Below are 18,957 nucleotides of genomic sequence, written 5' to 3'. Positions count from 1 at the left end.
GGCTGAGGCTGAGAAGAGAGAGCGCAACTTAGAGAGGCTCAGGGAGGCTTATGAACAGGCGCCTTCACGGACCGGGGCTTTATCCTCGCACCAGCCAAGAATCTTCTTCCCAACAGCCATGAACTCCAGAAGAGGGCCACTCTGCCTCGGACTCAGGCTCTAGACCTTCACGATCCATCGTCTCCTGGACCCTCAGCACGGTGAGCTGCCAAGTGCCGGAGTTCTGGTCCCTACACCGTCCTCCGCTAATTATAAGCATTTTAGCTAACGAGCCCACTGCTGGGCCCAGCCATTTCTGGGGAGCACTGGTCTTGAAGCATGGACTCCACTCCGCTGCCACGTAAGCCAAGCCCATCAGCTTGGCCTGCGGATTCCGCTGCGCCCAGCCTAACCGGAGCACCGTCCTCCCGAGGCTTCGCGGTAAGCGACCCGCTCACACACGTGTCCACTCCCGCTCCCATCTGGCAACCACTCAGAAGGCAGCCTCTGATCGCAGCCGACATCAAAAGCCTGGTTTTGTAAGATCAGATCAGATCTGAACTTCACTCGGGGGCCTTTCCTGGTGCCCAGAGTAAACCCATGAATAAGATATAAGGAAATACAAGTCAATAAAGAGAAGAACCCGTTCCACCCTTCGGCAGGAACCGCCACGCCGGGCTCTCGCGCTGGTCCTGTGACACCCGGAGCGGAAGCAGCCTCCACGCCGGGCCAATCCTAACTCCAAGAGCAGCTCTGCACAAAGACAAAGACACCCCAGAGATGGCTCCCGTGTCGCAGGCGTCGCAACCACGCTTCCTGGCTGCGCCCTCGATACAGGAGCCCCACTTGGGCGGCGCCCGGCCCCGGCGGCATCCTCCCAGGCCCGGTGCTCCGGGATGGGCCCCCGGGCCTCTGTGCCTGGAACCCCAAGGGACAGGGCTTTAGGACTTCAGGGATACTGGCAGCTAACTGCCCCCGCACACACACTGAAAAAAACAGAAAGCGATTTCTTCTGAGAGAACGGTGGTTTCAGAGTAACAGGCTCATTACACCGCCTTCTCCAAGGCCTACCAGGAAGGCCCAAACCCTCAACCATCTTTAACAGGCTTTTTCCTTAGCAGAAAACAGAAGTCAGCAGTGGGCTTTGGGGGGGGAGGCAGGGATTTCTCTGGAGCCCCCGGCAGCTCTGTACCTCCAGGGCCCTCAGCCCAGGGCTCCCTGGAACAACCGAGGGCAGGCCAGCCCTGCCCGGCTTCCACTCGGGCCCTCTGGCAAAGGCCCCCGGGACTTAATTGGTCCTGTCGTAAATGAGACAATTGCTTCCCGGGCTTGTGTCTAATGAACTCCAACCTTCTGGAGTCTATTGAAGGCCCCCTGTGACCCCCTCTCCCCCTCCCCGGCCGGGTCCCCTCCCCACCCCCCAGCAGGGCGGCCAGCCCCACTCCCCAGCCCCTGGCAGCCCGAGCCGCCCATTGTGACAGGGAGAAACAGCCAGGGCTCTCTTCATGCTTTATGGGGCGTTCCTATTCACTTGTTCAAGGAAATTTCAAAGGGGCCCGCTACCCTCTTATCCCCGCTAAGCCTCCCCAGAAGAACAATGGGCTGAAAGCGGTTCAGTGCAGCTTTTCATCCCCCACACACTTTATTTCTCGCCTGCTCCCTGCTCTCATCTGTGCGAGGCCCACAATTGGCAGCGCTCTGAAGAGGGGTCTAATCCCAGCCCTGGGAATCCCGGGTGACCCGCCCGCCACCGGGCAGATCACACCCACCCTGGGCCAGCCGGCCAGAAAGTGGCTCGCAGAGCCCGCGCTCTCCGTGCGCGCCAAGCCTTCAGGAGCAGGACGGCCCAGGGACGCCCAGCGCCTGGCAGCCCGAGACCCAGAGGAACCCCACCCCCACCCACCCTCCAGAGGACGGGTTCTTATTCCAGAGAACTCTTTGCCACCACTGTGGTCTGCATGAGAGAAGTGGCCCTGGCCAAACAGCTCCGGAGAGAGAGGAGGACCCCACACTGATGAGGTATTTGCCCCAAGTTGGCATGACCCTGCCCAACGGGTAGAGCTGCACTGGTGGCTCAGGGATGACCTGCCCATCTGGCTGGGAGAAGGCCTCGAGGTGCGTAACACTGATGTCAAGAAGGTCAGACCCAATACTGAGGTCCTGGGGCCCCAAGCCTTCCAGGCACTTGCCTTTGGCCCTGATGTCCTACCACTCGGGACCCAGGGGTACCTAGCATGCCCCAAAGAGAAAGTGATGCTTCGAGGGGCTTGCCCTTTCCGGGCCCTAGCCCACGCCCTAGCCCAGTGACCTAGAACAGCCGACCAGCCAAGGTTCCCTCCCAGATCCCGGTTAGGGGCTAGCCGGGGCTTCATGTCCACAGGTGTCTCCGCTGACATGTAAAGGGCGAGAACTTTCAAGTCCTCTCTAAAATGACAAACTGAGAAAGTTCTTCCGGGAAGGGGCTGATGAAGGGGGGTGGGGGAGGGGTGGGGCCAGTGCCAGGGAGAAGTTAGAACTCGTTCCCTCCTATCCCTCCCCGTAACCATTCAAAAAAGAAAGCAGTGTGGATCCCTAACAGATAAAAGGAACTCAAAGTGGCTTAAAGGTCTCATTCCCAATGGGTCCTCCCAACACCCTGTGTTGGAAATGGTCGTGTTTGTGGCGAGGGAAGTGACAGGCAAAAGGCATGGGCCCTGCTGCACTAGCAAAAGGCCCGACTGTCCCAGCTGTGAGAGTCACAAGTGACCACCTGCCTCCTGACCTCTTGTGGGGCTCAGACAGGCATGGGGACTACACCCAAGTTAGCGCATCATGAACCCAGAACAGTGCCTCCACGGTGGGGGCTGACAGACAGACAAGGGCCAGAAAGCCAGCCAAGAACAGCTTCTAAGAAAACCAAACAGAAGCCTTATAGTCTTAGCACCCTCATTCCAACCCAACTAACTCTTTCACTCAAGACGCTAAGACCGCCCCCGCCCCAAGAATCCACAAATGAAAGCTAAGGGAGTAGTGTTTCTAGAAGCAAGCACACAGACAGAATATGACAAAATATGGCGGTAGGCAGAATGACCGAGAGAAAAACGGAAAACCATTTTTCCAAAAGTGGGGGTGCTGCCCGTATGACTGTGCAGGGGCAGACAGCCTTCCGTGGCCTTGTGCTCTGGGAGGGAACACTACAATATAGCATGAAAACAGATCAGTTATTAATGATTGAAATCAAACAATAAATTATGCCTCATCCTTTTCAATTAACATAGGAAAGAAGGTATTGTTTTAAGGACTATGACCATCAAAGGGTAACTTTTCTCAAGTTTGGACAGGAAACTAACTTCCACAGAACCCTTCATTTCTCCACGTTGGATGAAAGAGGTGTACCCTTATTCTGTTCTCTTTAACGCCAAAATGCTCTTCTTGGAGTAAAATGGAACCTGTCACCTTGTGGCTCTCCCTCCCTTGACTGACAGGGGATCGGAGATAACACAAGGAAAGCCACTGGGAAGACCAACCGTGGAATCCCAAACCAACCATATCGACTTCCCTTCCAAGCGGCCCCATGCCACAGGCCGAAACACAGGACCCTGGCCAACGGAAACCAGATCATTTCCAACAAACTAGAATAAGAGATGGTCCAGTGAGGCTGCTAAAAGGAACAAATTCTACATATGCCATGATACATGGCTCAGTGGGTTTGCCTTTCCAAACTGTCCCCTTGGCAAAGGAGATGCCCACTGCAGACACACCTGTGGAACGTCTTCAAAGACCCTTTCTGGAATGGCGGTTCTCAACTGGACGCTGGGTGGGCTCTTGGGGGACTTTTGCCCAACCCCAGGCTTCACTTCCCTTGGCTCTCCTGAATCAGAATTCCAAAGGATGACAAGAGATGGGGTACCCCACTCCACACACACACACACACACACACACACCGTGATGAGACAGAAAGAATGGCTGTTCTCCACACAGCGAACACCGCTGCATGACTTCCGATGACTTTCAATGCAAACTGTGACCCCACCTGACGTGACCCCACCTGACAAGACCCCACCTGCTGACCTCCTCAGACCTTGCAGGCTGATGACTTGGATTGTTTTTGGAAAGCAAAGGAACAAACTCTAGGGGTGTGGGGGGATGGGCGAAATAGGCAAAGAGCGCCAAGAGGTACAGACCCCCAGTTACATGGTAAGTCAGTCACGGAGAGGAGTACGGCATGGGGACTTCCGTCGACAGCGCTGGAGCAACGCGGGCTGGTGGCAGGTGGACACTACATTTGTGGTGAACACTGAGCCATGAACAGAATGACGGGATCACGATGTTGTGTACCTGGAACTACTACAACGTGGTGTCAACCATACTTCAACAATAAATTTTTTTTTTTTTTTTTTTAAAGAAAGGAGCAAACCCTTAGTATGCCAGTTGCGTTCGACTTCCAGAGATCCCAGGTCAGACAACTCTGGAGAGAAGCCCTACTCGGCGGAGGAAGCGGACACAGAGCAGGCCCTCCGCCAGCACGTAGTGAGCTGATGTCCACCAGAACACGTCCACGAGGGAACCTCACGCACCGGGGGCCTTCAGAGAGCTCTGGCTTTCTCACCCTCACCATCAACGCCTTGTCCTTCGGAAACAACCAACACACGTACACACGAATCGTCCCTACGTCAGTCACCCACCTCCTGGTTCTGCAGACTGGACACCTTGGGCTTCAAGACCAGCCGTGCACGTCCACCAAAAGGCAACGGACAACCAGAAGACGGCTTTCTGAACTCATAACTCCACGGATGGTCATCTCAACCTTCTACCTTACTTTAGGTTTCCACCGGCCAACTTTCCTTCTAAGGCCCTAAGCTCGCCACTGCCTGGATGACCTCATCGCCCCCCACACCCCACCCGTGCGCCACAGCCCCAGCACACTCCCCCACCCCCACCCCCACCCAAGCAAATGTCCGCACGCGCCCAGATGGCCTTTGCAAGGCCAGCCTCGAGGGGCTGGAGACTGCAGCCAGCTGGCCTGGCAGGTCACCCTGCCCGCCGTGGACACGACAGGGCTACCGGGATACTTACACGCTGCTGTCCGTCATGGACATGGAGTCATCCGTCAGTGCGTCGCTCGATATCTCACTATCGTTGGCGCTGGTAGCCGGTGCAAAGACATAGCCAGAGCCTACATGGTACGGATTAACGGGATCGCTCCTCTTGAAGGACCTGGGGGAGAAACACAAGAGTGGCACATCACGGCTTCGCACCAGACACCCAGGCGACCAGGCAACTCGGGGACAAGCGAGGGCACGATCCCGCCACGTGCCAGGGCCAACCTGCGGCCCAGGCCCAGCCGCTCACCTGGGCAGACCGCTGGGGAGACTTAAGGGAGGGCAGCTGAGCCACCGGTTCACCCCGGGAAGAAAGCAGGCTGGGTTCCCCTGCTGCCAAGGGCAGGGCTGCCAGGGGACAGAGGAAGCCATAAGTAGCCCAGGGGATTCTACAAAGGGCTAAGCGCACACTCAGACAGAGGAAGGCACAGCACCCATCTCTAGGAGGGGAGGCTGTCAAACCACAGAGGAGAGCAAGTGCGTAGAGGTGAAGGGTCTTCTCCCCACCACCATGACCAAGCCTGCCCTAGAACAAGGTTTTAGGGCCCTCGGGGGTCTTAGGCACCCAAACTCCCCATCCGGGGTCTGTTAGCATAGTTCCAAGATTCACGCAACCCAAGGCCTGGCATTACCTTCTCACTTCCACCCTGGGTCTGGGACACTGGACAGATGGGACAGAAAAGCTCCAGACAAGGTTCAGAACTTGCACCCCACCTGGAGCTGGGCCTCCGCTGGGCCCTGCCCCACTCCCCCCACCAGGCCTGCCTTTCCCAGGCAACTGGGCTACGATCAAGACAGGCAGGATTTGAACGCGCAGCACAGCTGTTTCAGAGGAAGGTCCGGGCCCCTCCTCTGGGGTCTCTTGCCCTTTGTTTTAGTGGCCTCTCTGCCTGTCTATTCTGCCCGACTGCCTCCCAGGACCACCAGTGTGCCTGTCCCCTGCTAGGGTGCAATCGTCCTGTGTCACGCGAGAAGGACATTAAGTGGGCGGGAGGAGGGAGGAGGAGTTAGGGCCACTGTTGTCACAGGCTCCAGCAAGGGGCCTGTCAAGCCCGAAGTCACAAATGGCCCCCTTGACAAAGACCCTGGCATACTCCACTGGGCCCACCAAGTCTAAGCCAACAGCAAAGAAATCAACTCGGGGAGAAGGGGAAGGTCCAGAAGAAAGAACCCACTCCCTCAGACCACTGCACAGGTTTCTAAAGATGGCCGTGGGGGTGGCAGATGAAAGGGACTCACGAAAGGTCAAAGCAGCCTCGACATGCCATCGTCCAGCTCCTCTCATCTCCTCCGTGTGCAGCACGGTCAGGTCTGGCCTGACCCAGTCTGGGTCTCTGGTCTCTAGGTACCAGTGGGCTGGCCTCCGTAACAGAGGGGCACCCTTGGGGAGGTGCGGGTCATGGAGAGTGGCACACGTTCACACACATCACAGCCCCCCGTGCTGGCCCCGCAAGGACAGCAGCCACCCAGGGCAGAGCCAGGAGTCGCTGGCAAGACGCGGATTTCTTTGGCCCTCACCCAAACTCCTTCTGCCTCCTGATAGAGACCAGCCTCAGGGGTCCAAGAAGTTCCAGCAGCACATGGGACCCGGGCCGTGCCAGCAGACCGGACCCAAGGAGGGTCGGCTGTGGGCAGGGGTCGCAGCCACAGTGTGGGGTGAGGGCCTCCGTGGGGACAGCTGGGACAGGAAAGCTTGCACTCCGGCCAGAGTGAGCACTCAAAAGAGAAATGTTACATCCAGAGCAGGAACATTTAGAGCCAGAATGAAGCCAATCTCCTCGCTAGAGAGCAGTGAGTAACAGTCAAGCGTCGCCATAGACAGGGCACTCGGGAGAGGCAGGATCTCCGTTCTGGGCGCGGGTGCACCCCCACACACAGCAGGTGCTCTACTCCACAGTCACCTGCAGCCTCACAACCGTGGCAGGAGGCGCAGAGCCCCAGGTGGAGGCCAGAGGCCTTGCCAGAGGCCACCTGGCTGGAGACGTGGCCACAGGGAGCCCAGATCTAGGCTCCACTATGAGCTCAACGTCAGCAGGGACCATGATTCCGTTCTCCTGAGCCAGACTGGAACATACAGCCAGATGCTGGTACAGATCGACCAGCAAGTGCAAATGAGGAAGGTCCCACTTGAACCCGTTGAATACCTTGGACCAAGTGACCTTAAAGTGCCCTTGAGACACTGGCCCCATCCTCAGTGTAGAGAGCAAGAAGTCTCCCCACTTCCCAGAATATGTTGTGATGATTACACAAGGACAGGAAGGCCCATCCATGCCTTGGCCCTGGTCCCATGCCCTCGATATGGGATTTCCAGACAGCAAGGCAGGAGAGAGAGGAGTGGTCGGAGCAGAGGAAGGGCAGTGAACTTTTTTTGAGAGGAGACAGGAGGAGAGATGACGGAGTAGAAAGGTCTCCTATAAAGGAAGTCAGAAGGAAGGAGAGGACGGCCGTGTCTGGAGCTGCCTCTAAAGGCAGGATAAGAGGGGCGCCTGGGTGGTTCAGTGGGTGAAAGCCTCTGCCTTTGGCTCAGGTCGTGATCCCAGGGTCCTGGGATCAAGTCCCGCATCGGGCTCTCTGCTCAGCGGGGAGACTGCTCCCCCCGCCCCCTGCCTGCCTCTCTGCCTAGTTGTGATCTCTGTCTGTCAAATAAATAAATAAAATCTTAAAAAAAAATTTATTAAAAAAATAAATAAATAAACAAACAAAATAAAGGCAGGTCAAGAGGAGAGAGGAAATGGGCTTTTAAGTCAGAAAGAAGAAAGCACTTCCTACCAGTCCGAGCGGACCATGGAGGGAACAGGATTATGGAGTCACCCAAGTCTTTTAAAAAAGCCCAAAGCTCCCTGCTCTCTGGGGTGCTCTGATGAGGAAAGTTCTCCTGGGTCCCCTCCTAGCTTTCAGAAGCCCAGGGGTAGGAAAGTGCTCGAAGCCCTTCCTGACAGGGACCAGGCGTAGGGGGAGGCCGAGCGCTGGTGCTGGCTTAGCTCTGGGCCAGCAGGTGGCCACGGTCAAGTCACCAGCTCCATGGACATGGGCTCTCCACCTAAAAAACACCTGCCTCCAACATGCCCGTCGGCAGGAAATTCCTACAATCTCGAGACGCGAGGGCACTGTAATTTGGGGAGATGTTGGTAATCCTCCAAAAAACCAAATGCTAAAGAAAACAGAGCTGTCGGGGGTTTGGCTCCTCCTTCCTCTACAGTACTTATCAGGACGTATGGTCACACGGCGCTGGTGTCTAGGCCTCAGATGCCTGACAGGCGGGAAGCCAGACCGGAAGCTCCATGAGGGCAAGGCTCAGGTCGGTCCCCGGTGCCAGCGGCTCCCTCTGCTGGTGGGGCGAGGCAGGAGCTCTAGGCTTTGCTCAAGTTCCTTAACAGACATGGGGCCATCTGATGGGTGGCTGTAAAGTGTATTGGTTTAAGAGGCATTAGTACGAGATCAAAAGAGCCCAGGGGGCCTTGAAGAGCCTTCAGACACTGGCTGCTGTCTCGGTGGCATTCCCTCAGACAACGTCCTGAAGTCAACCTCTTTGGGAAGCAAAAACTCCGAACAAATCCCTTCTCCCTCCCCAGCCAGAAAGACACAGAACTCCAATCCGTGTGTTCACAGCTTTGCACTCCTTGGAGTGGATCACAAAACACATGGGTCCCAAAATAAACTCGTGCTCCTCCGCTTCCCGAATAGAGGGCTGCCTTCGTGACCATCCTTAAAAACGGAATATATTGCCCTTATTAGCTCGCTTGACTGCAAGAAAGTATTTGGGTTTTCCTACAATTGTTACAGAGGAGGGCGGGCAGAGCAGAGGAAGGAGGCAGGGTCGTGGAGATAGAAACTCAATTTTTAAGAACCCAGAACATTGTCAGAATCGCCACACGGTTTTGAGAAAATGGATTAGAGCCCCTTTTCATGTATCTTTAAAAAAAAAAAGAGAGAGAGAGAGAGAGAGAGAGAGAGAAAAGAAACGGGAAAGAAACTTGACCATGCCACAGTAATTGTACCCAGATGCTTTATTTCTTCAGGACTGTTATGCTCCCATGGTTGCTGCAAGGATTTTGTTTTTTAATATTTTATTTATTTATTTGACACAGAGAAATCACAAGTAGGCCGAGAGGCAGACAGAGAGAGAGGAGGAAACAGGCTCCCTGTTGAGCAGGGAGCCCGATGTGGGGCTCGATCCCAGGACCCTGAGACCAGGACCCGAGCTGAAGGCAGAGGCTTAACCCACTGAGCCACCCAGGCGCCCCTGCTGCAAGGATTTTAAATTCCTACAAAGAGCAGAGGCTTACAGTACCGATTCCGCAGGGGGCGGACCTGTTGGTTTGCAACGCCCATGGGCAAAGGGCTTTGGGCTGTCAGGCAGCAGGGGCTCCTGGGACCTTCAGGGAAGGGAAATTGTTTCCTGGCTCTTCCTTTTTTTTCTTCCCCAGCTAGTTCTTATCTCTTATCTTGATGCCTGGGCTGTGGCCCGGCCCCTCCCCCACACGCCAGGGCCAAGCCACCCAGAGAGCACCAGAGACCTGACGTTTGGGGCCTCCTCTCTCAAAACAGTACAACTTAACAAGTATTTCCACGTTTCGGGCTTGCCAAAAGCCCTCTGACAATGTACTCCTAAGTCACTGCCCCAAAGGCAACCACCTCTTCAAGAAGCATCTTCTAAGGCAAGATGGCGGCAGGGGCGGGGGCGCATTCAGTAAGGGGCCTGACACTCAGTTGGCCTTGGGCGGCTGAGCCACTAGAAACAGGCCAGCTCTCCCAAGTGGGTTTTGGCAAACTGCCTCCCTCAGAGAGCCCAGCCTCTCACTGGGGGCCACTGCTGCCGGCCTATCTTTCCTGTGGCATCATCTTCTTTGATAACAGGGGCCCAGCTTGATTCCAGTGGCTTCGCACAAAAACCCACCTCCTGAGTGAGCTCTTTCAGAGAACAGGAAGCACTTGGAGCCAGCAGAGGGCCATCTCATCGGAAGGGAGGCCAGAGGCGAGGCCCGACGACAGGCTCAGGAGACCCGCCGGGCACAGGACGGCACCAGGGCCCGGAGCAGACAGGGGAGGACACAAGGGAGCACTCTGGGAACCCAGCATGGTCTCCTTCCCAAAATACACGCCAGGCCGAGCTCCTCATCCCACCGCCCCTCCACACACACCCCGCGACACCCGGCGTCTGCGTGCCGGGCTCTGGCACGTGCTCCTACCGCCGGGTTATTTGCGGAGCCGGTCAGAAGCCCAGGCAGCCCACTCCAGCGCTCCCAAACCAGAGTCCTCCCCTCCGAGGAGAATGCTCGCTCTTCGGTTCCAACTATTTCTATCCAACCTGACACCAAATCAGGGAGGACACAAACAAATCATTAAAAAGGCGGCCTCCCCTGAGCGCCCAAGGTACACACCGGGCCTGGAAACTGGGCTGGCGCTCCCGGCCCCCAGCGGCCAAGGGGGCTCCTCCGCGGCTGCAGACAGCAGACCCCTTGGCGGGACTCCGGGGGGGGGGGGTCGGCCTCGTTCGGAGCTGAAAGGGTCGGCTGGCTGGGAGCCCCACATCCCGGGAGCTGGCTGAGGAGACCCAGGCTGAAGTTCAGCTCGCAGAGAAGCGGAGGCCCGGGAAGGTGGGCTTCCAGGGAGCGCTGGCGGGAAGCCAAGAGGCATCCGAACCGGGCCACCCCTTTCCCCGGACCCACTCCTTATCACAGTTAAATGATACGAATTCTACAGCTTTGCGAGAGTTCAGAACGCTTCCCTCCATAACCAGGGCTGTCTCGACCCGTGTCTGGATCCTAAGAGCGAGCCTGACGGAAGCAGGAGGGAGGGGGCCCCGTCATCACAGAAGGAGGTGTGGGGCTGGGAAGCCTTCAACCACGGAGTGATGAGGGGACAGGGCTGGAAGCCAGGCCCTGGAAAAATGTAGGACACCTCCCAATATACCCTGTGTCCGCCTGAAGCTCCTGAACGTTCCAGTGAAACCGGACAGGTCCTAGGTTGTCTGTGAGGATGCCCAGTCAAGACGTGGCGGGCTCCGTGCGGTACAGAAAAAAACTGCATTTTAATCCAAGAGGGCGCAAAGGCACCCACAAATAAGAGTGTGATGACCGCAGGGGTGGGTGAGAAGGTGTCATCTACGGATCAACAAGGCCCACAGTCCACACCTTGGAACCACCAAGGATCTCCGACGCCTGCCCCCAGAATCTCAAAAAGTTAACCAGTCATCTCGGGGAAAGTTTAATCCTGGTCTGATCCGAGGGGAGACCTCTGGAAGGGGGAGGGGCCCACCCCGGCTGGCTCTCTACTGCCCACCCACAAAGGGGAGGGGTCGCAGCAGGGTCCTGCCTGGGAGCACTTTTTCTTCGGTGACATCCCAAACCACACGCAAACCATGCAGGGTGCTGCTGACAAAGGGGCCACTGTTCCCAAACGGGCCACTCGGGGTCCTGACACTGGGAGACACAGACGCTCCACTGTTGGAAAGCCCCTACAGCAGCAGTGAGACCAGCACCCATTTACCAGAACGTTCCCCTAATGGCCGTAGCTGCAGGTGCCTGGTGACTGCCTGGCCAGAGGCCGGACCCAGGATCTTCCGCAAAACCACCTGACACCAGAAGCTTAAAGATGCTGAAACAACTCCTTTCCACGTGATCTTCCACTTCCTTTCAAAAGCCAATAGAGTTCCACCTGGGTGTAGACCAGATGTCTGAATGTGGGTGAACCCCAGCGAGAGGCTGTAGGAGCGCCCTCTGGTGGCTGGAGAACGAGCTCTTCACTCCCCATTGGGCGGGGGGGAGCTCTCTGGGCCACCCCTAAATCACTGCTTCTAGGCTCAGACTCAGCTCCCCTGCCCCTGGTGCTCCTGTGGGACCCCGGAGGCGGGACCCGCCAGGAAGAGGGCAGTCTCCACAGAGGCAGCCACCAGACTGCATCCCCGGTCCCAAACACATGAGGAATACCCGAGGCAGAGAGGGATCAAATGCTCACCACCCCCCTCTGCTGCCATGCCTCAAGCAGCGGATCTAGAAGCGAGAGGCTCATTTGGGGTATCTGGAGGGGGAGGGAGGGAGAGACACGGAAAAACTCCTTTCTAACAGGAGGTCTGAACTTGCTGTCAAAGGTCAAGAATCTTAAGACTTGGCCATTCTGTAAAGGCCTGCTGATCTTTGAAGCCTCAAAAAGGGAGAGTAGTACCCCAGGGCCCTGTCCTCTCCATCCAGGACTCTTGTCCGCCAGCACTAAGCAACACAACTGTCCACGGAGGTCTGAGCCTCAGGCCGCCAGCATTTAAAATCTAGATTCACCTACCAGCGCGCTCTAAAGCCAAGAGTCCTTTATTCGGGAAAGTCATTGGACCTTCCCTAGTTAGGAGGGTTTCTTGCCGGGTGGATATCCAATGTACAAAGAGAACCACAGCCTCAGTTGTGAAGCCAACTGCTGACTATCGTCTGCACGGAGAGTTCGAAAGACCCCACTTACCCCCACGTCCAGTGGGTGCGCAAGCTGCTCCCTGGGCCTCCACAACCCAGCTGCCTCCCTGGCCACATCCATTCCTCTCACTACTGATGAGTGGTGAGTGACCCCTTCCAAAACCGGCGCTTAGTGTACTCAGTGACTCAGAGGCATCAAAAGCTGCTTCTTTCTCTCTCTCTCTCTCTCTCTCTCTCGCTCTCGCTCTCGCTCTCGCTCTCGCTCTCTCTCTCCCCCCATCTCTCTCTCTCAGCCTTCTAAGAATGGTCCAGGATAATAAGTAACCCGCATTAATGAATACTGCTTGCCACTGTTTGAAGTCGGTCCTGGAAGACTGCAGGCTGAGATTCAACTGTGTGCGGTACTTCTCCCCACTTTTAACAACGACAAGCCAAGATCAAAGGGTTCGTGGCCAGCGGTTCTAGCTCTCAACAGACCTTCTTCAGCCTCAGCGGCCTATCCATCCCACGTAACTCAAAACATCTGCAAAGCCCACACCAGCCCCTGCCACTCCCCCCCCTGCCGCCAGCCCCCCACGGCCCCCTCCCTGGAGAGACACCCCTCCCCACTCCCCGGACAAAGTCCTACCTGTATCCATTCTCAACAACCTCGGCGGACCTCACGTTCGCTGTGGCCCTCAGGGTTTTGCTGGACAAGCCAACCACAGTGGGTGACAGTTTGCACTTGAAGTCAGCACAGGCCCACTCCTCTTCCTCGTTCAAGGTGGGGAGATAGCCACACACGACCTTGAGGCTCCCCAGTCCCCCGTTACTCATGTAAGCCGTGTTTTCTCCCCCACTCCTCACATATTCGAGGTATATATCAGAAGTCAAAAACATCTGGTAGGCATTTTCCTCCATCACCGACTGGATCTCGGTCTGCGCCTGGTCAAACATGATGGAATCAATCTGTTGTTTCTTGATGCCATCTCTTATGTAGGTTTTGGTGGCCGGTTTCAGCTGCTTGGAGACGATGCTGTTGTTCTCAATGTACCTCTTGTAGATCGCTTTGGCTACTCGTAAAGTTTTGGTATCCTTCAGGTTCATCTGCCTGAAGCCGTTGCAGGCAAACCAGAAGTCTAAGGTATCCACGCATTTGTCCCTCTCCAGGAAAGTGCGGAAGAGATAAGCACCATCTTGATCGCCCAGCAAGGAGTGCAAGGACTTGGTCCACCTGGTCAGAGGGGAATCTGGGGATGCCCGTCCCTCGGGCTCCCCCAACCCATCCTCGTTCCGCCTGGCGTTGGAGGAGACAGGCATGGGTTTGGTGACCTGGCCCTTTCCTACCCCGGGCTGGCACGGCGGGGTCTCCCCTTCTTCCCCGGGGACCGGGGGCCGGGGGGCATCCTCGTGGAAGCTGCTGCTGGGGTCTGGGAGGCGAGTCACCAGCACAGCACTGCTCATGGTGAGGGAGTACTTCCTCCCGAGTTTGTCCTCTTCCCCCAGCTCTTCTCAGCAATCAGCGTGGTCTCTCTTTCTCTCTCAAGTCAGCAGGGGCTCATCTGAGCCTCCTTTCTGGAAAGAAAAGGAAGGGGGGAGGTAGGGAGAGAGAAAGGGGTATTGATCTAATCAAAACCAGATCTACCCAACATCAAAGAAAGAAAGTAAACAGGCTTTTCAACTCCTCAAATTCAAATCAAGCAACCCAGCTATCTGCGAGGTGCTCATCTAAAGTATCAGACGCTTTTTCAAAGGCGAAATCTGAGCTCCCTGCACAATTGGGGGGGAGGGGCGGGGAAGGTGCGCTGGGAGCGCCGAGGGTGGGAGGTGGGGGCGGAGGGGCCTGGAAGGTGTAAGACTGAATCTTCCAAAAAGCCCCTGGGCCGGGAGGCACGCAGGGCAGCCTCAGCTCCGCACCGGCTCCGCTGCGCTTTCTTCCCCTCCCCTCTGCTTCCCCGTCCCCCCTCCCCCGATAGCATCAACTCCAAAGACGCGCACACGGAGCCGCCGGGCTGTGTGCAGGTGAAACCAATTTCGGTAAATTTCCCCACTCGGCTCTCGGCACAGATAACTCGAGCTCCAAACGTGCCCTTCCCCGGCATCTGGTTCCCATTCCCCCCACCCACCCCTTCCCTCGGCGCTCCCCCCTTCCCACTCCTTAAAAATTCAGAAGATCCGCGACCGAGAAAGAAGCCCGCCCAGCGAGGGGCGGAATGGGCTCCCAGCTGGAAAACGCCCCCCTCCACCCAGATGTAAATGTGCGCGGCGCCCCCGCCTCCCGCCAAGAATCCGGCTCAGTCTACACCTCTGGGTTCCCCGTTCCCCCAAACCAGAAATCAACTCACTCAGACAAGACTTTGATCTTCAAACTTTGCGTGAGAGGCAGAGAAGCCTCAGGACCCGCCGCCCCCCTTCGCCCCCACTCCCGCCCCCAGCTCACCTCCCCGAGCCACAAACCCTACAAAACCGGATCAGAAACCGTCTGTCGCTACCACTGCCTGTGACAAGAATCCCAAACTCTACTGACCTCAATCCTGTCTTTTTTCCGAAAGAAAAAAGTCTTATCTAACCAATAAACACGCCGCTTGCCCCAGCACGGGAAGGATCAAACTAAGGAGGGTAGGGGCGGGCCGGGGGGGATGGGGCGCGACCCCGAACCAGAGGCCTCGCGGGGGGCCGGGCTGGGCAGCTCGGCCGGCGGAGTGGCGGGGCCGCCGGGAGTGCCGCGCTGCCCCGGCAGAGGGAAGGTGGGGCGGCCCCGTTACCTGGAAGACGAAGGCGGCCCAAGGCCGGGCTCTCATCTCCGCCGAGCCCCACCGGCCCGCCCCCCCGGCCCAAATCCAACCGAACGCGTCCAGAGCCCCGGCGAGCGGGCCGCCGAGCGCGGGGCCGGAGCCCCGGGAGGCGCTCGCGGCACCCGGAGCCCGGGCGCGGGTCGGTCCCCGGCGCCGCCGCTCGCGAAGAGGCACGGAAAGCAGCAGCCTAGTCCAGAAATGGCGACGCGCGGAGTCTCTGCCTCTCCGCACAAGGGGCCGGGGTGGCCGGGGGCGCGGGGCCCGGGCTGGGAGGAGGGACGCGAGGGACGCGGGGGACGCGGGCGCCCCGGGCTCGGGCCGCTCCTGCGCGCAGACTGAGCCTGGGCCAGTGCTCGGGGCCCCTAAGCGCGGACCAGCGGCCGGGAGGGGAGGAGGGGAGGGGGGCAGAGAGGCGGGAGGCGAGGAGGGGGCGGAGGGAGAGGCGGGGGGGGGAGTGGGAGGGGGCGGGGGGAGGGCAAGCGGGGGGCGCCGCCACCCTTTCATCCCACCTTCCAAAGGCACTCCCGCGCACACTCACACCCCGACTCACATCCATAACAACGACTGCGACGCGACCCCCGGGCGTGCGGAGGAGGGGGAATCTGCCCCCTCCCCGCCCCCGCCGCAGCCGCCACTTGCAGAAGTCTCTCCGCCGGGGGCCCCCGCCACCCCGCTGGGGAGGGGGCCCCGGGCGCAAGGCGCGCGGGGCGGCCCGGCCAAGCCCCCCGGAGCGCCGGGCGCCGGGCCCGCCGCTCCCCTCCGCGCCAGCCCGGAGAGCGCCCCGAAATAGCCGGCCTGCCAACTTCAAAGGGCCGCCGGCACATCAAAGCGCGCGGGCCGCCGGGCCGCCGCGGCCTCGGCACTCACCATTGATCCGCGGGCGCTCTCCGCGGCGAGACCTCGCAGGCGCCCCGGGCAGGGCCCCGGCCCCGGCCCCCGGATCGGCTCGCGGCGGCAGCCCCGGGCCCCCCCGGGCCGGTCCCGGCGTCGGGGAACATCGGGAGTCGCGCGGCAGGGGAGGGGGTGCGGGGAAACAACAATCCCGGGATTAGAGCAAGCTCCACCGGGAGGGAGGGTGAAGCGGCGCGCTCCGCCGCCCCTTTTATGCAAAAGACCCGAGTGGGCCTCCGCCTCCGCCCCCGCCGCGGCCGCCCCCGGCCCCTCCGGCCCCCGCCCGGCCCGGCTTTCAACACAGGTCCTGTTTCCAGCAGTCACTCCGCGCACCAAATGTCCTCCGGGCGCTTCCAACAAAAACTGCGCTGTGGATTTAACTGTGCACTTCAAAGGCGCGAGCCGAGCGCACGGTCCTGAAAGGGAGGTACGCGCCGGCCGCGCCCCGGGCCGCCCCCCCCCACCCGGTGCCCCTGCCGCCCCTCCCCGGGGCCGGCCGGCTCACACCGCCCCTCCGGGCCCGGGCTCGGCCCGGCCGGACCCCCTCCTGCCCCCGGCGCCCGCGACGCGGCTCGACGCGACCTCGCCCCCTGTCCGAGGGGGGCTTTCTTTGAAGCGGCTCGGCTGGGGCCGCGCCTCCACCCCCACCTTTTACAGCAAGGCTTTCGGCGGGGGAGACGGGCGCCTCGGACGCCGGGCGGCCCCGAAGTCCATTGCAGCGCGGGGTTATTTTTATTTCCCTGCTCTCGGGTTGTTACTGAGTTGCCAGGACCTTATCAAAGCGCAGCCGGCTCCAGCCGACTCCCCCGGGCCGGGCTCGGGGAGCCAGTGATCCCGCCGCGCCAATCACAGCCGCGCTCGGCCGGCCCGCGCCGCCCGCCTTAAAGGGACAGCGCCCCGCGCCCGCCCGGCCCGACCCGGCCCGGCCCGCCTCCGCCGCACGCTCCCCTCCCGCGTTAACCCTTGCCGGGTGCTCCTCCGCCCCTGCCCGGCCCCCGCCGCCCCGGGGGGCGCTCGCGCTCGCGGCCGGAGTTCCAACTCCGTCTTTCAAGTTCTGCGGCCTCTTTGCTCCGGCTTCCTCCCCCGGCCTGCCCTCGCCCTCCCTGGCGCTGGAAAGCAACAGTTTATTGTAGCATTCTGGCCGAGGCGAGAACTGCAAGCAAGCAGATTTTTTTTTTTTTTTTTCTATCATCAAACACTCTTCCACCTCTATTCAAGTTTCCCTGGGAATTTGGGCTGAGAGGATCTTGCGAAGGGAGTTCCAGCCCTGGGATTCACTGGCCAAGTGTCAGAGGGCCAACGCGGGCCTGCACGCAGAAGGCTCGCGTGTGCCCCTGTGCGCGTGTATCTAAGTGTGGGTTAGAACCACCGCGCACTTTTGTGGATGTGTGAAGTTGGGGGGTGTGAATCTGCCAGGACAGGCCTGAGGGCTGCGGAGGGGCTCTGACGCCTCGTTAAGAAGCATGCCTCCGTTCCCTAAAGATTTAACTACAAATTCCCAACCTGGCCTCCAGAACCCTTTTTGTGCACATACAGAACATCTTTCCGTAACAACTGCATTCCCAACACGCTATGGCAGGCATCGCCCAGCCTCCCATATGTTCCATATTAAACAGACACGGAATGTCTTTTTTCTCCTTGATCTGCAGTTTTAATGGATTGAAAACTCTTCACCCACTGTCTCCTTTGAATGTCACCTCCCCACAGGCCGCCAGTAATGTTTATGAGGCACAACCTTCTCTTCTCACATAAGGTAACAAGAAAATATGCCACAGACCTGGACTATCTCTGGCTATGTATAGGGTTGATCCCTCATATGATAAGCTATTAAATTTTCCTCTTCCTGAGAAACGTAAAGGTGTCAATCAGATCGTTTCCATAAAAGAAAAGGGGAACTCAGCACTGAAGGTGATGAGTGAGGCTTGGGGTGTCTGGCTCTACTCACTTTTTCTTTTTTTACTTGCTTGTTGAACTTAATGGATGAAAAGCTTTCCAATGCAGAGGTGCCCCTAACCTGTCATGACGCCTTCAGAACTTGGAAACACGCAAGAGATGCGTCTATTTAGGATTCCATACGAAAAGAGAAAGCTCATGCAACACCCACGATCTGCTGGAAAAGGGCAGGCAGCAGGGACTGTGCTCCAACTCCCCTTGTCTATGGGGCTGGGTCAAGGGGAGTGAGTACCTTCCAGCTCAGACTTTGGAGCTCCTGAGTGGCGAGGTGGGTGGCATCTCACTTCCCCATACCTGCCTGTCTGTGTCCACGTTCTGCCCCTCTGGGCTCACCTCCCCAGGCAGCCAGGCTGGCTGCAAGCCCACAGTCCAGGCTATGAAATATGGCCACCTCAGGGCAAATTGGGAGGGCCGGTGGGAGAGTGTGGCAGGGTGACTCATCTTTGCCTTGGGACAACTGCTGGGTGTGAGGAAACTGGAAGCCAGTCCACTTCAGGTCGGCTCCATCTAAGAGCCTGGCCTTCTGGAATGCTGGTATGTGGGACCCATGGCCAAGGACACACCCACCCCCTTCTGCGACCGACCCCTCGAGAGCCAGGAGCCAAGCTGTCCCTGTGATGTATTTCTGCACATGCTCACTCTCCCCCCACCTTTAAAGGCCACAGAGGGTGTTATTACAGGAACAGAAGTGTATACTGAGGAGGAATAGATTGCCACAGAAGTGTCTACGATATAAACAGCAGCAGCGTCCATGTCTGTGTGTGTGTACACACACACACACACACACACACATACACACACACAATGTGGGGGAGGGGAAATAGAAAAATCAAAACATCCAAAATCAAATAAACAATGATCAGAAAGAGGAGGCTTTAA

General features: G+C 58.4%; 2 protein-coding genes across 6 annotated transcripts in view; one reads left to right on the top strand and one right to left on the bottom strand.

The window, feature by feature from the left end:
- Positions 1 to 16,963, bottom strand: part of AXIN2 (axin 2) — a 31,383-nt gene extending 14,420 nt beyond the window's left edge. For 2 of the 5 annotated variants that reach the window (XM_045080934.1, XM_045080937.1), the window contains exons 1-3: positions 16,102 to 16,548; positions 13,089 to 14,014; positions 5,035 to 5,175 (exon numbers count right to left, since the gene is read on the bottom strand). In XM_045080934.1, the coding sequence (XP_044936869.1) occupies positions 5,035 to 5,175; positions 13,089 to 13,903 (956 nt within the window). In that variant the 5' untranslated portion in view covers positions 13,904 to 14,014; positions 16,102 to 16,548. Of the gene's footprint in view, positions 1 to 5,034; positions 5,176 to 13,088; positions 14,015 to 15,204; positions 15,616 to 16,101; positions 16,550 to 16,773 lie in introns of those variants that run through there. The other 3 variants (XM_004749106.3, XM_045080936.1, XM_045080935.1) reach the window with 3 other exon arrangements.
- Positions 15,079 to 17,258, top strand: LOC123392264 (collagen alpha-1(I) chain-like). The gene is made up of 3 exons (XM_045080650.1): positions 15,079 to 15,404; positions 15,863 to 16,257; positions 16,978 to 17,258. The coding sequence occupies exons 1-3, from the start codon at positions 15,079 to 15,081 to the stop codon at positions 17,256 to 17,258; spliced, it is 1,002 nt and encodes a 333-aa protein (XP_044936585.1).
- Positions 17,259 to 18,957: the final 1,699 nt, after the last annotated feature.

Source organism: Mustela putorius, unplaced genomic scaffold (genome assembly GCF_011764305.1).
Source record: "Mustela putorius furo isolate JIRA1106 unplaced genomic scaffold, ASM1176430v1.1 tig00000487_pilon_pilon_pilon, whole genome shotgun sequence".
In the NCBI taxonomy this organism is placed as follows: domain Eukaryota; kingdom Metazoa; phylum Chordata; class Mammalia; order Carnivora; family Mustelidae; genus Mustela; species Mustela putorius.
The sequence above is the reverse complement of the archived record's forward strand: the minus strand, read 5'-3'. Positions and strand labels throughout refer to the sequence as shown.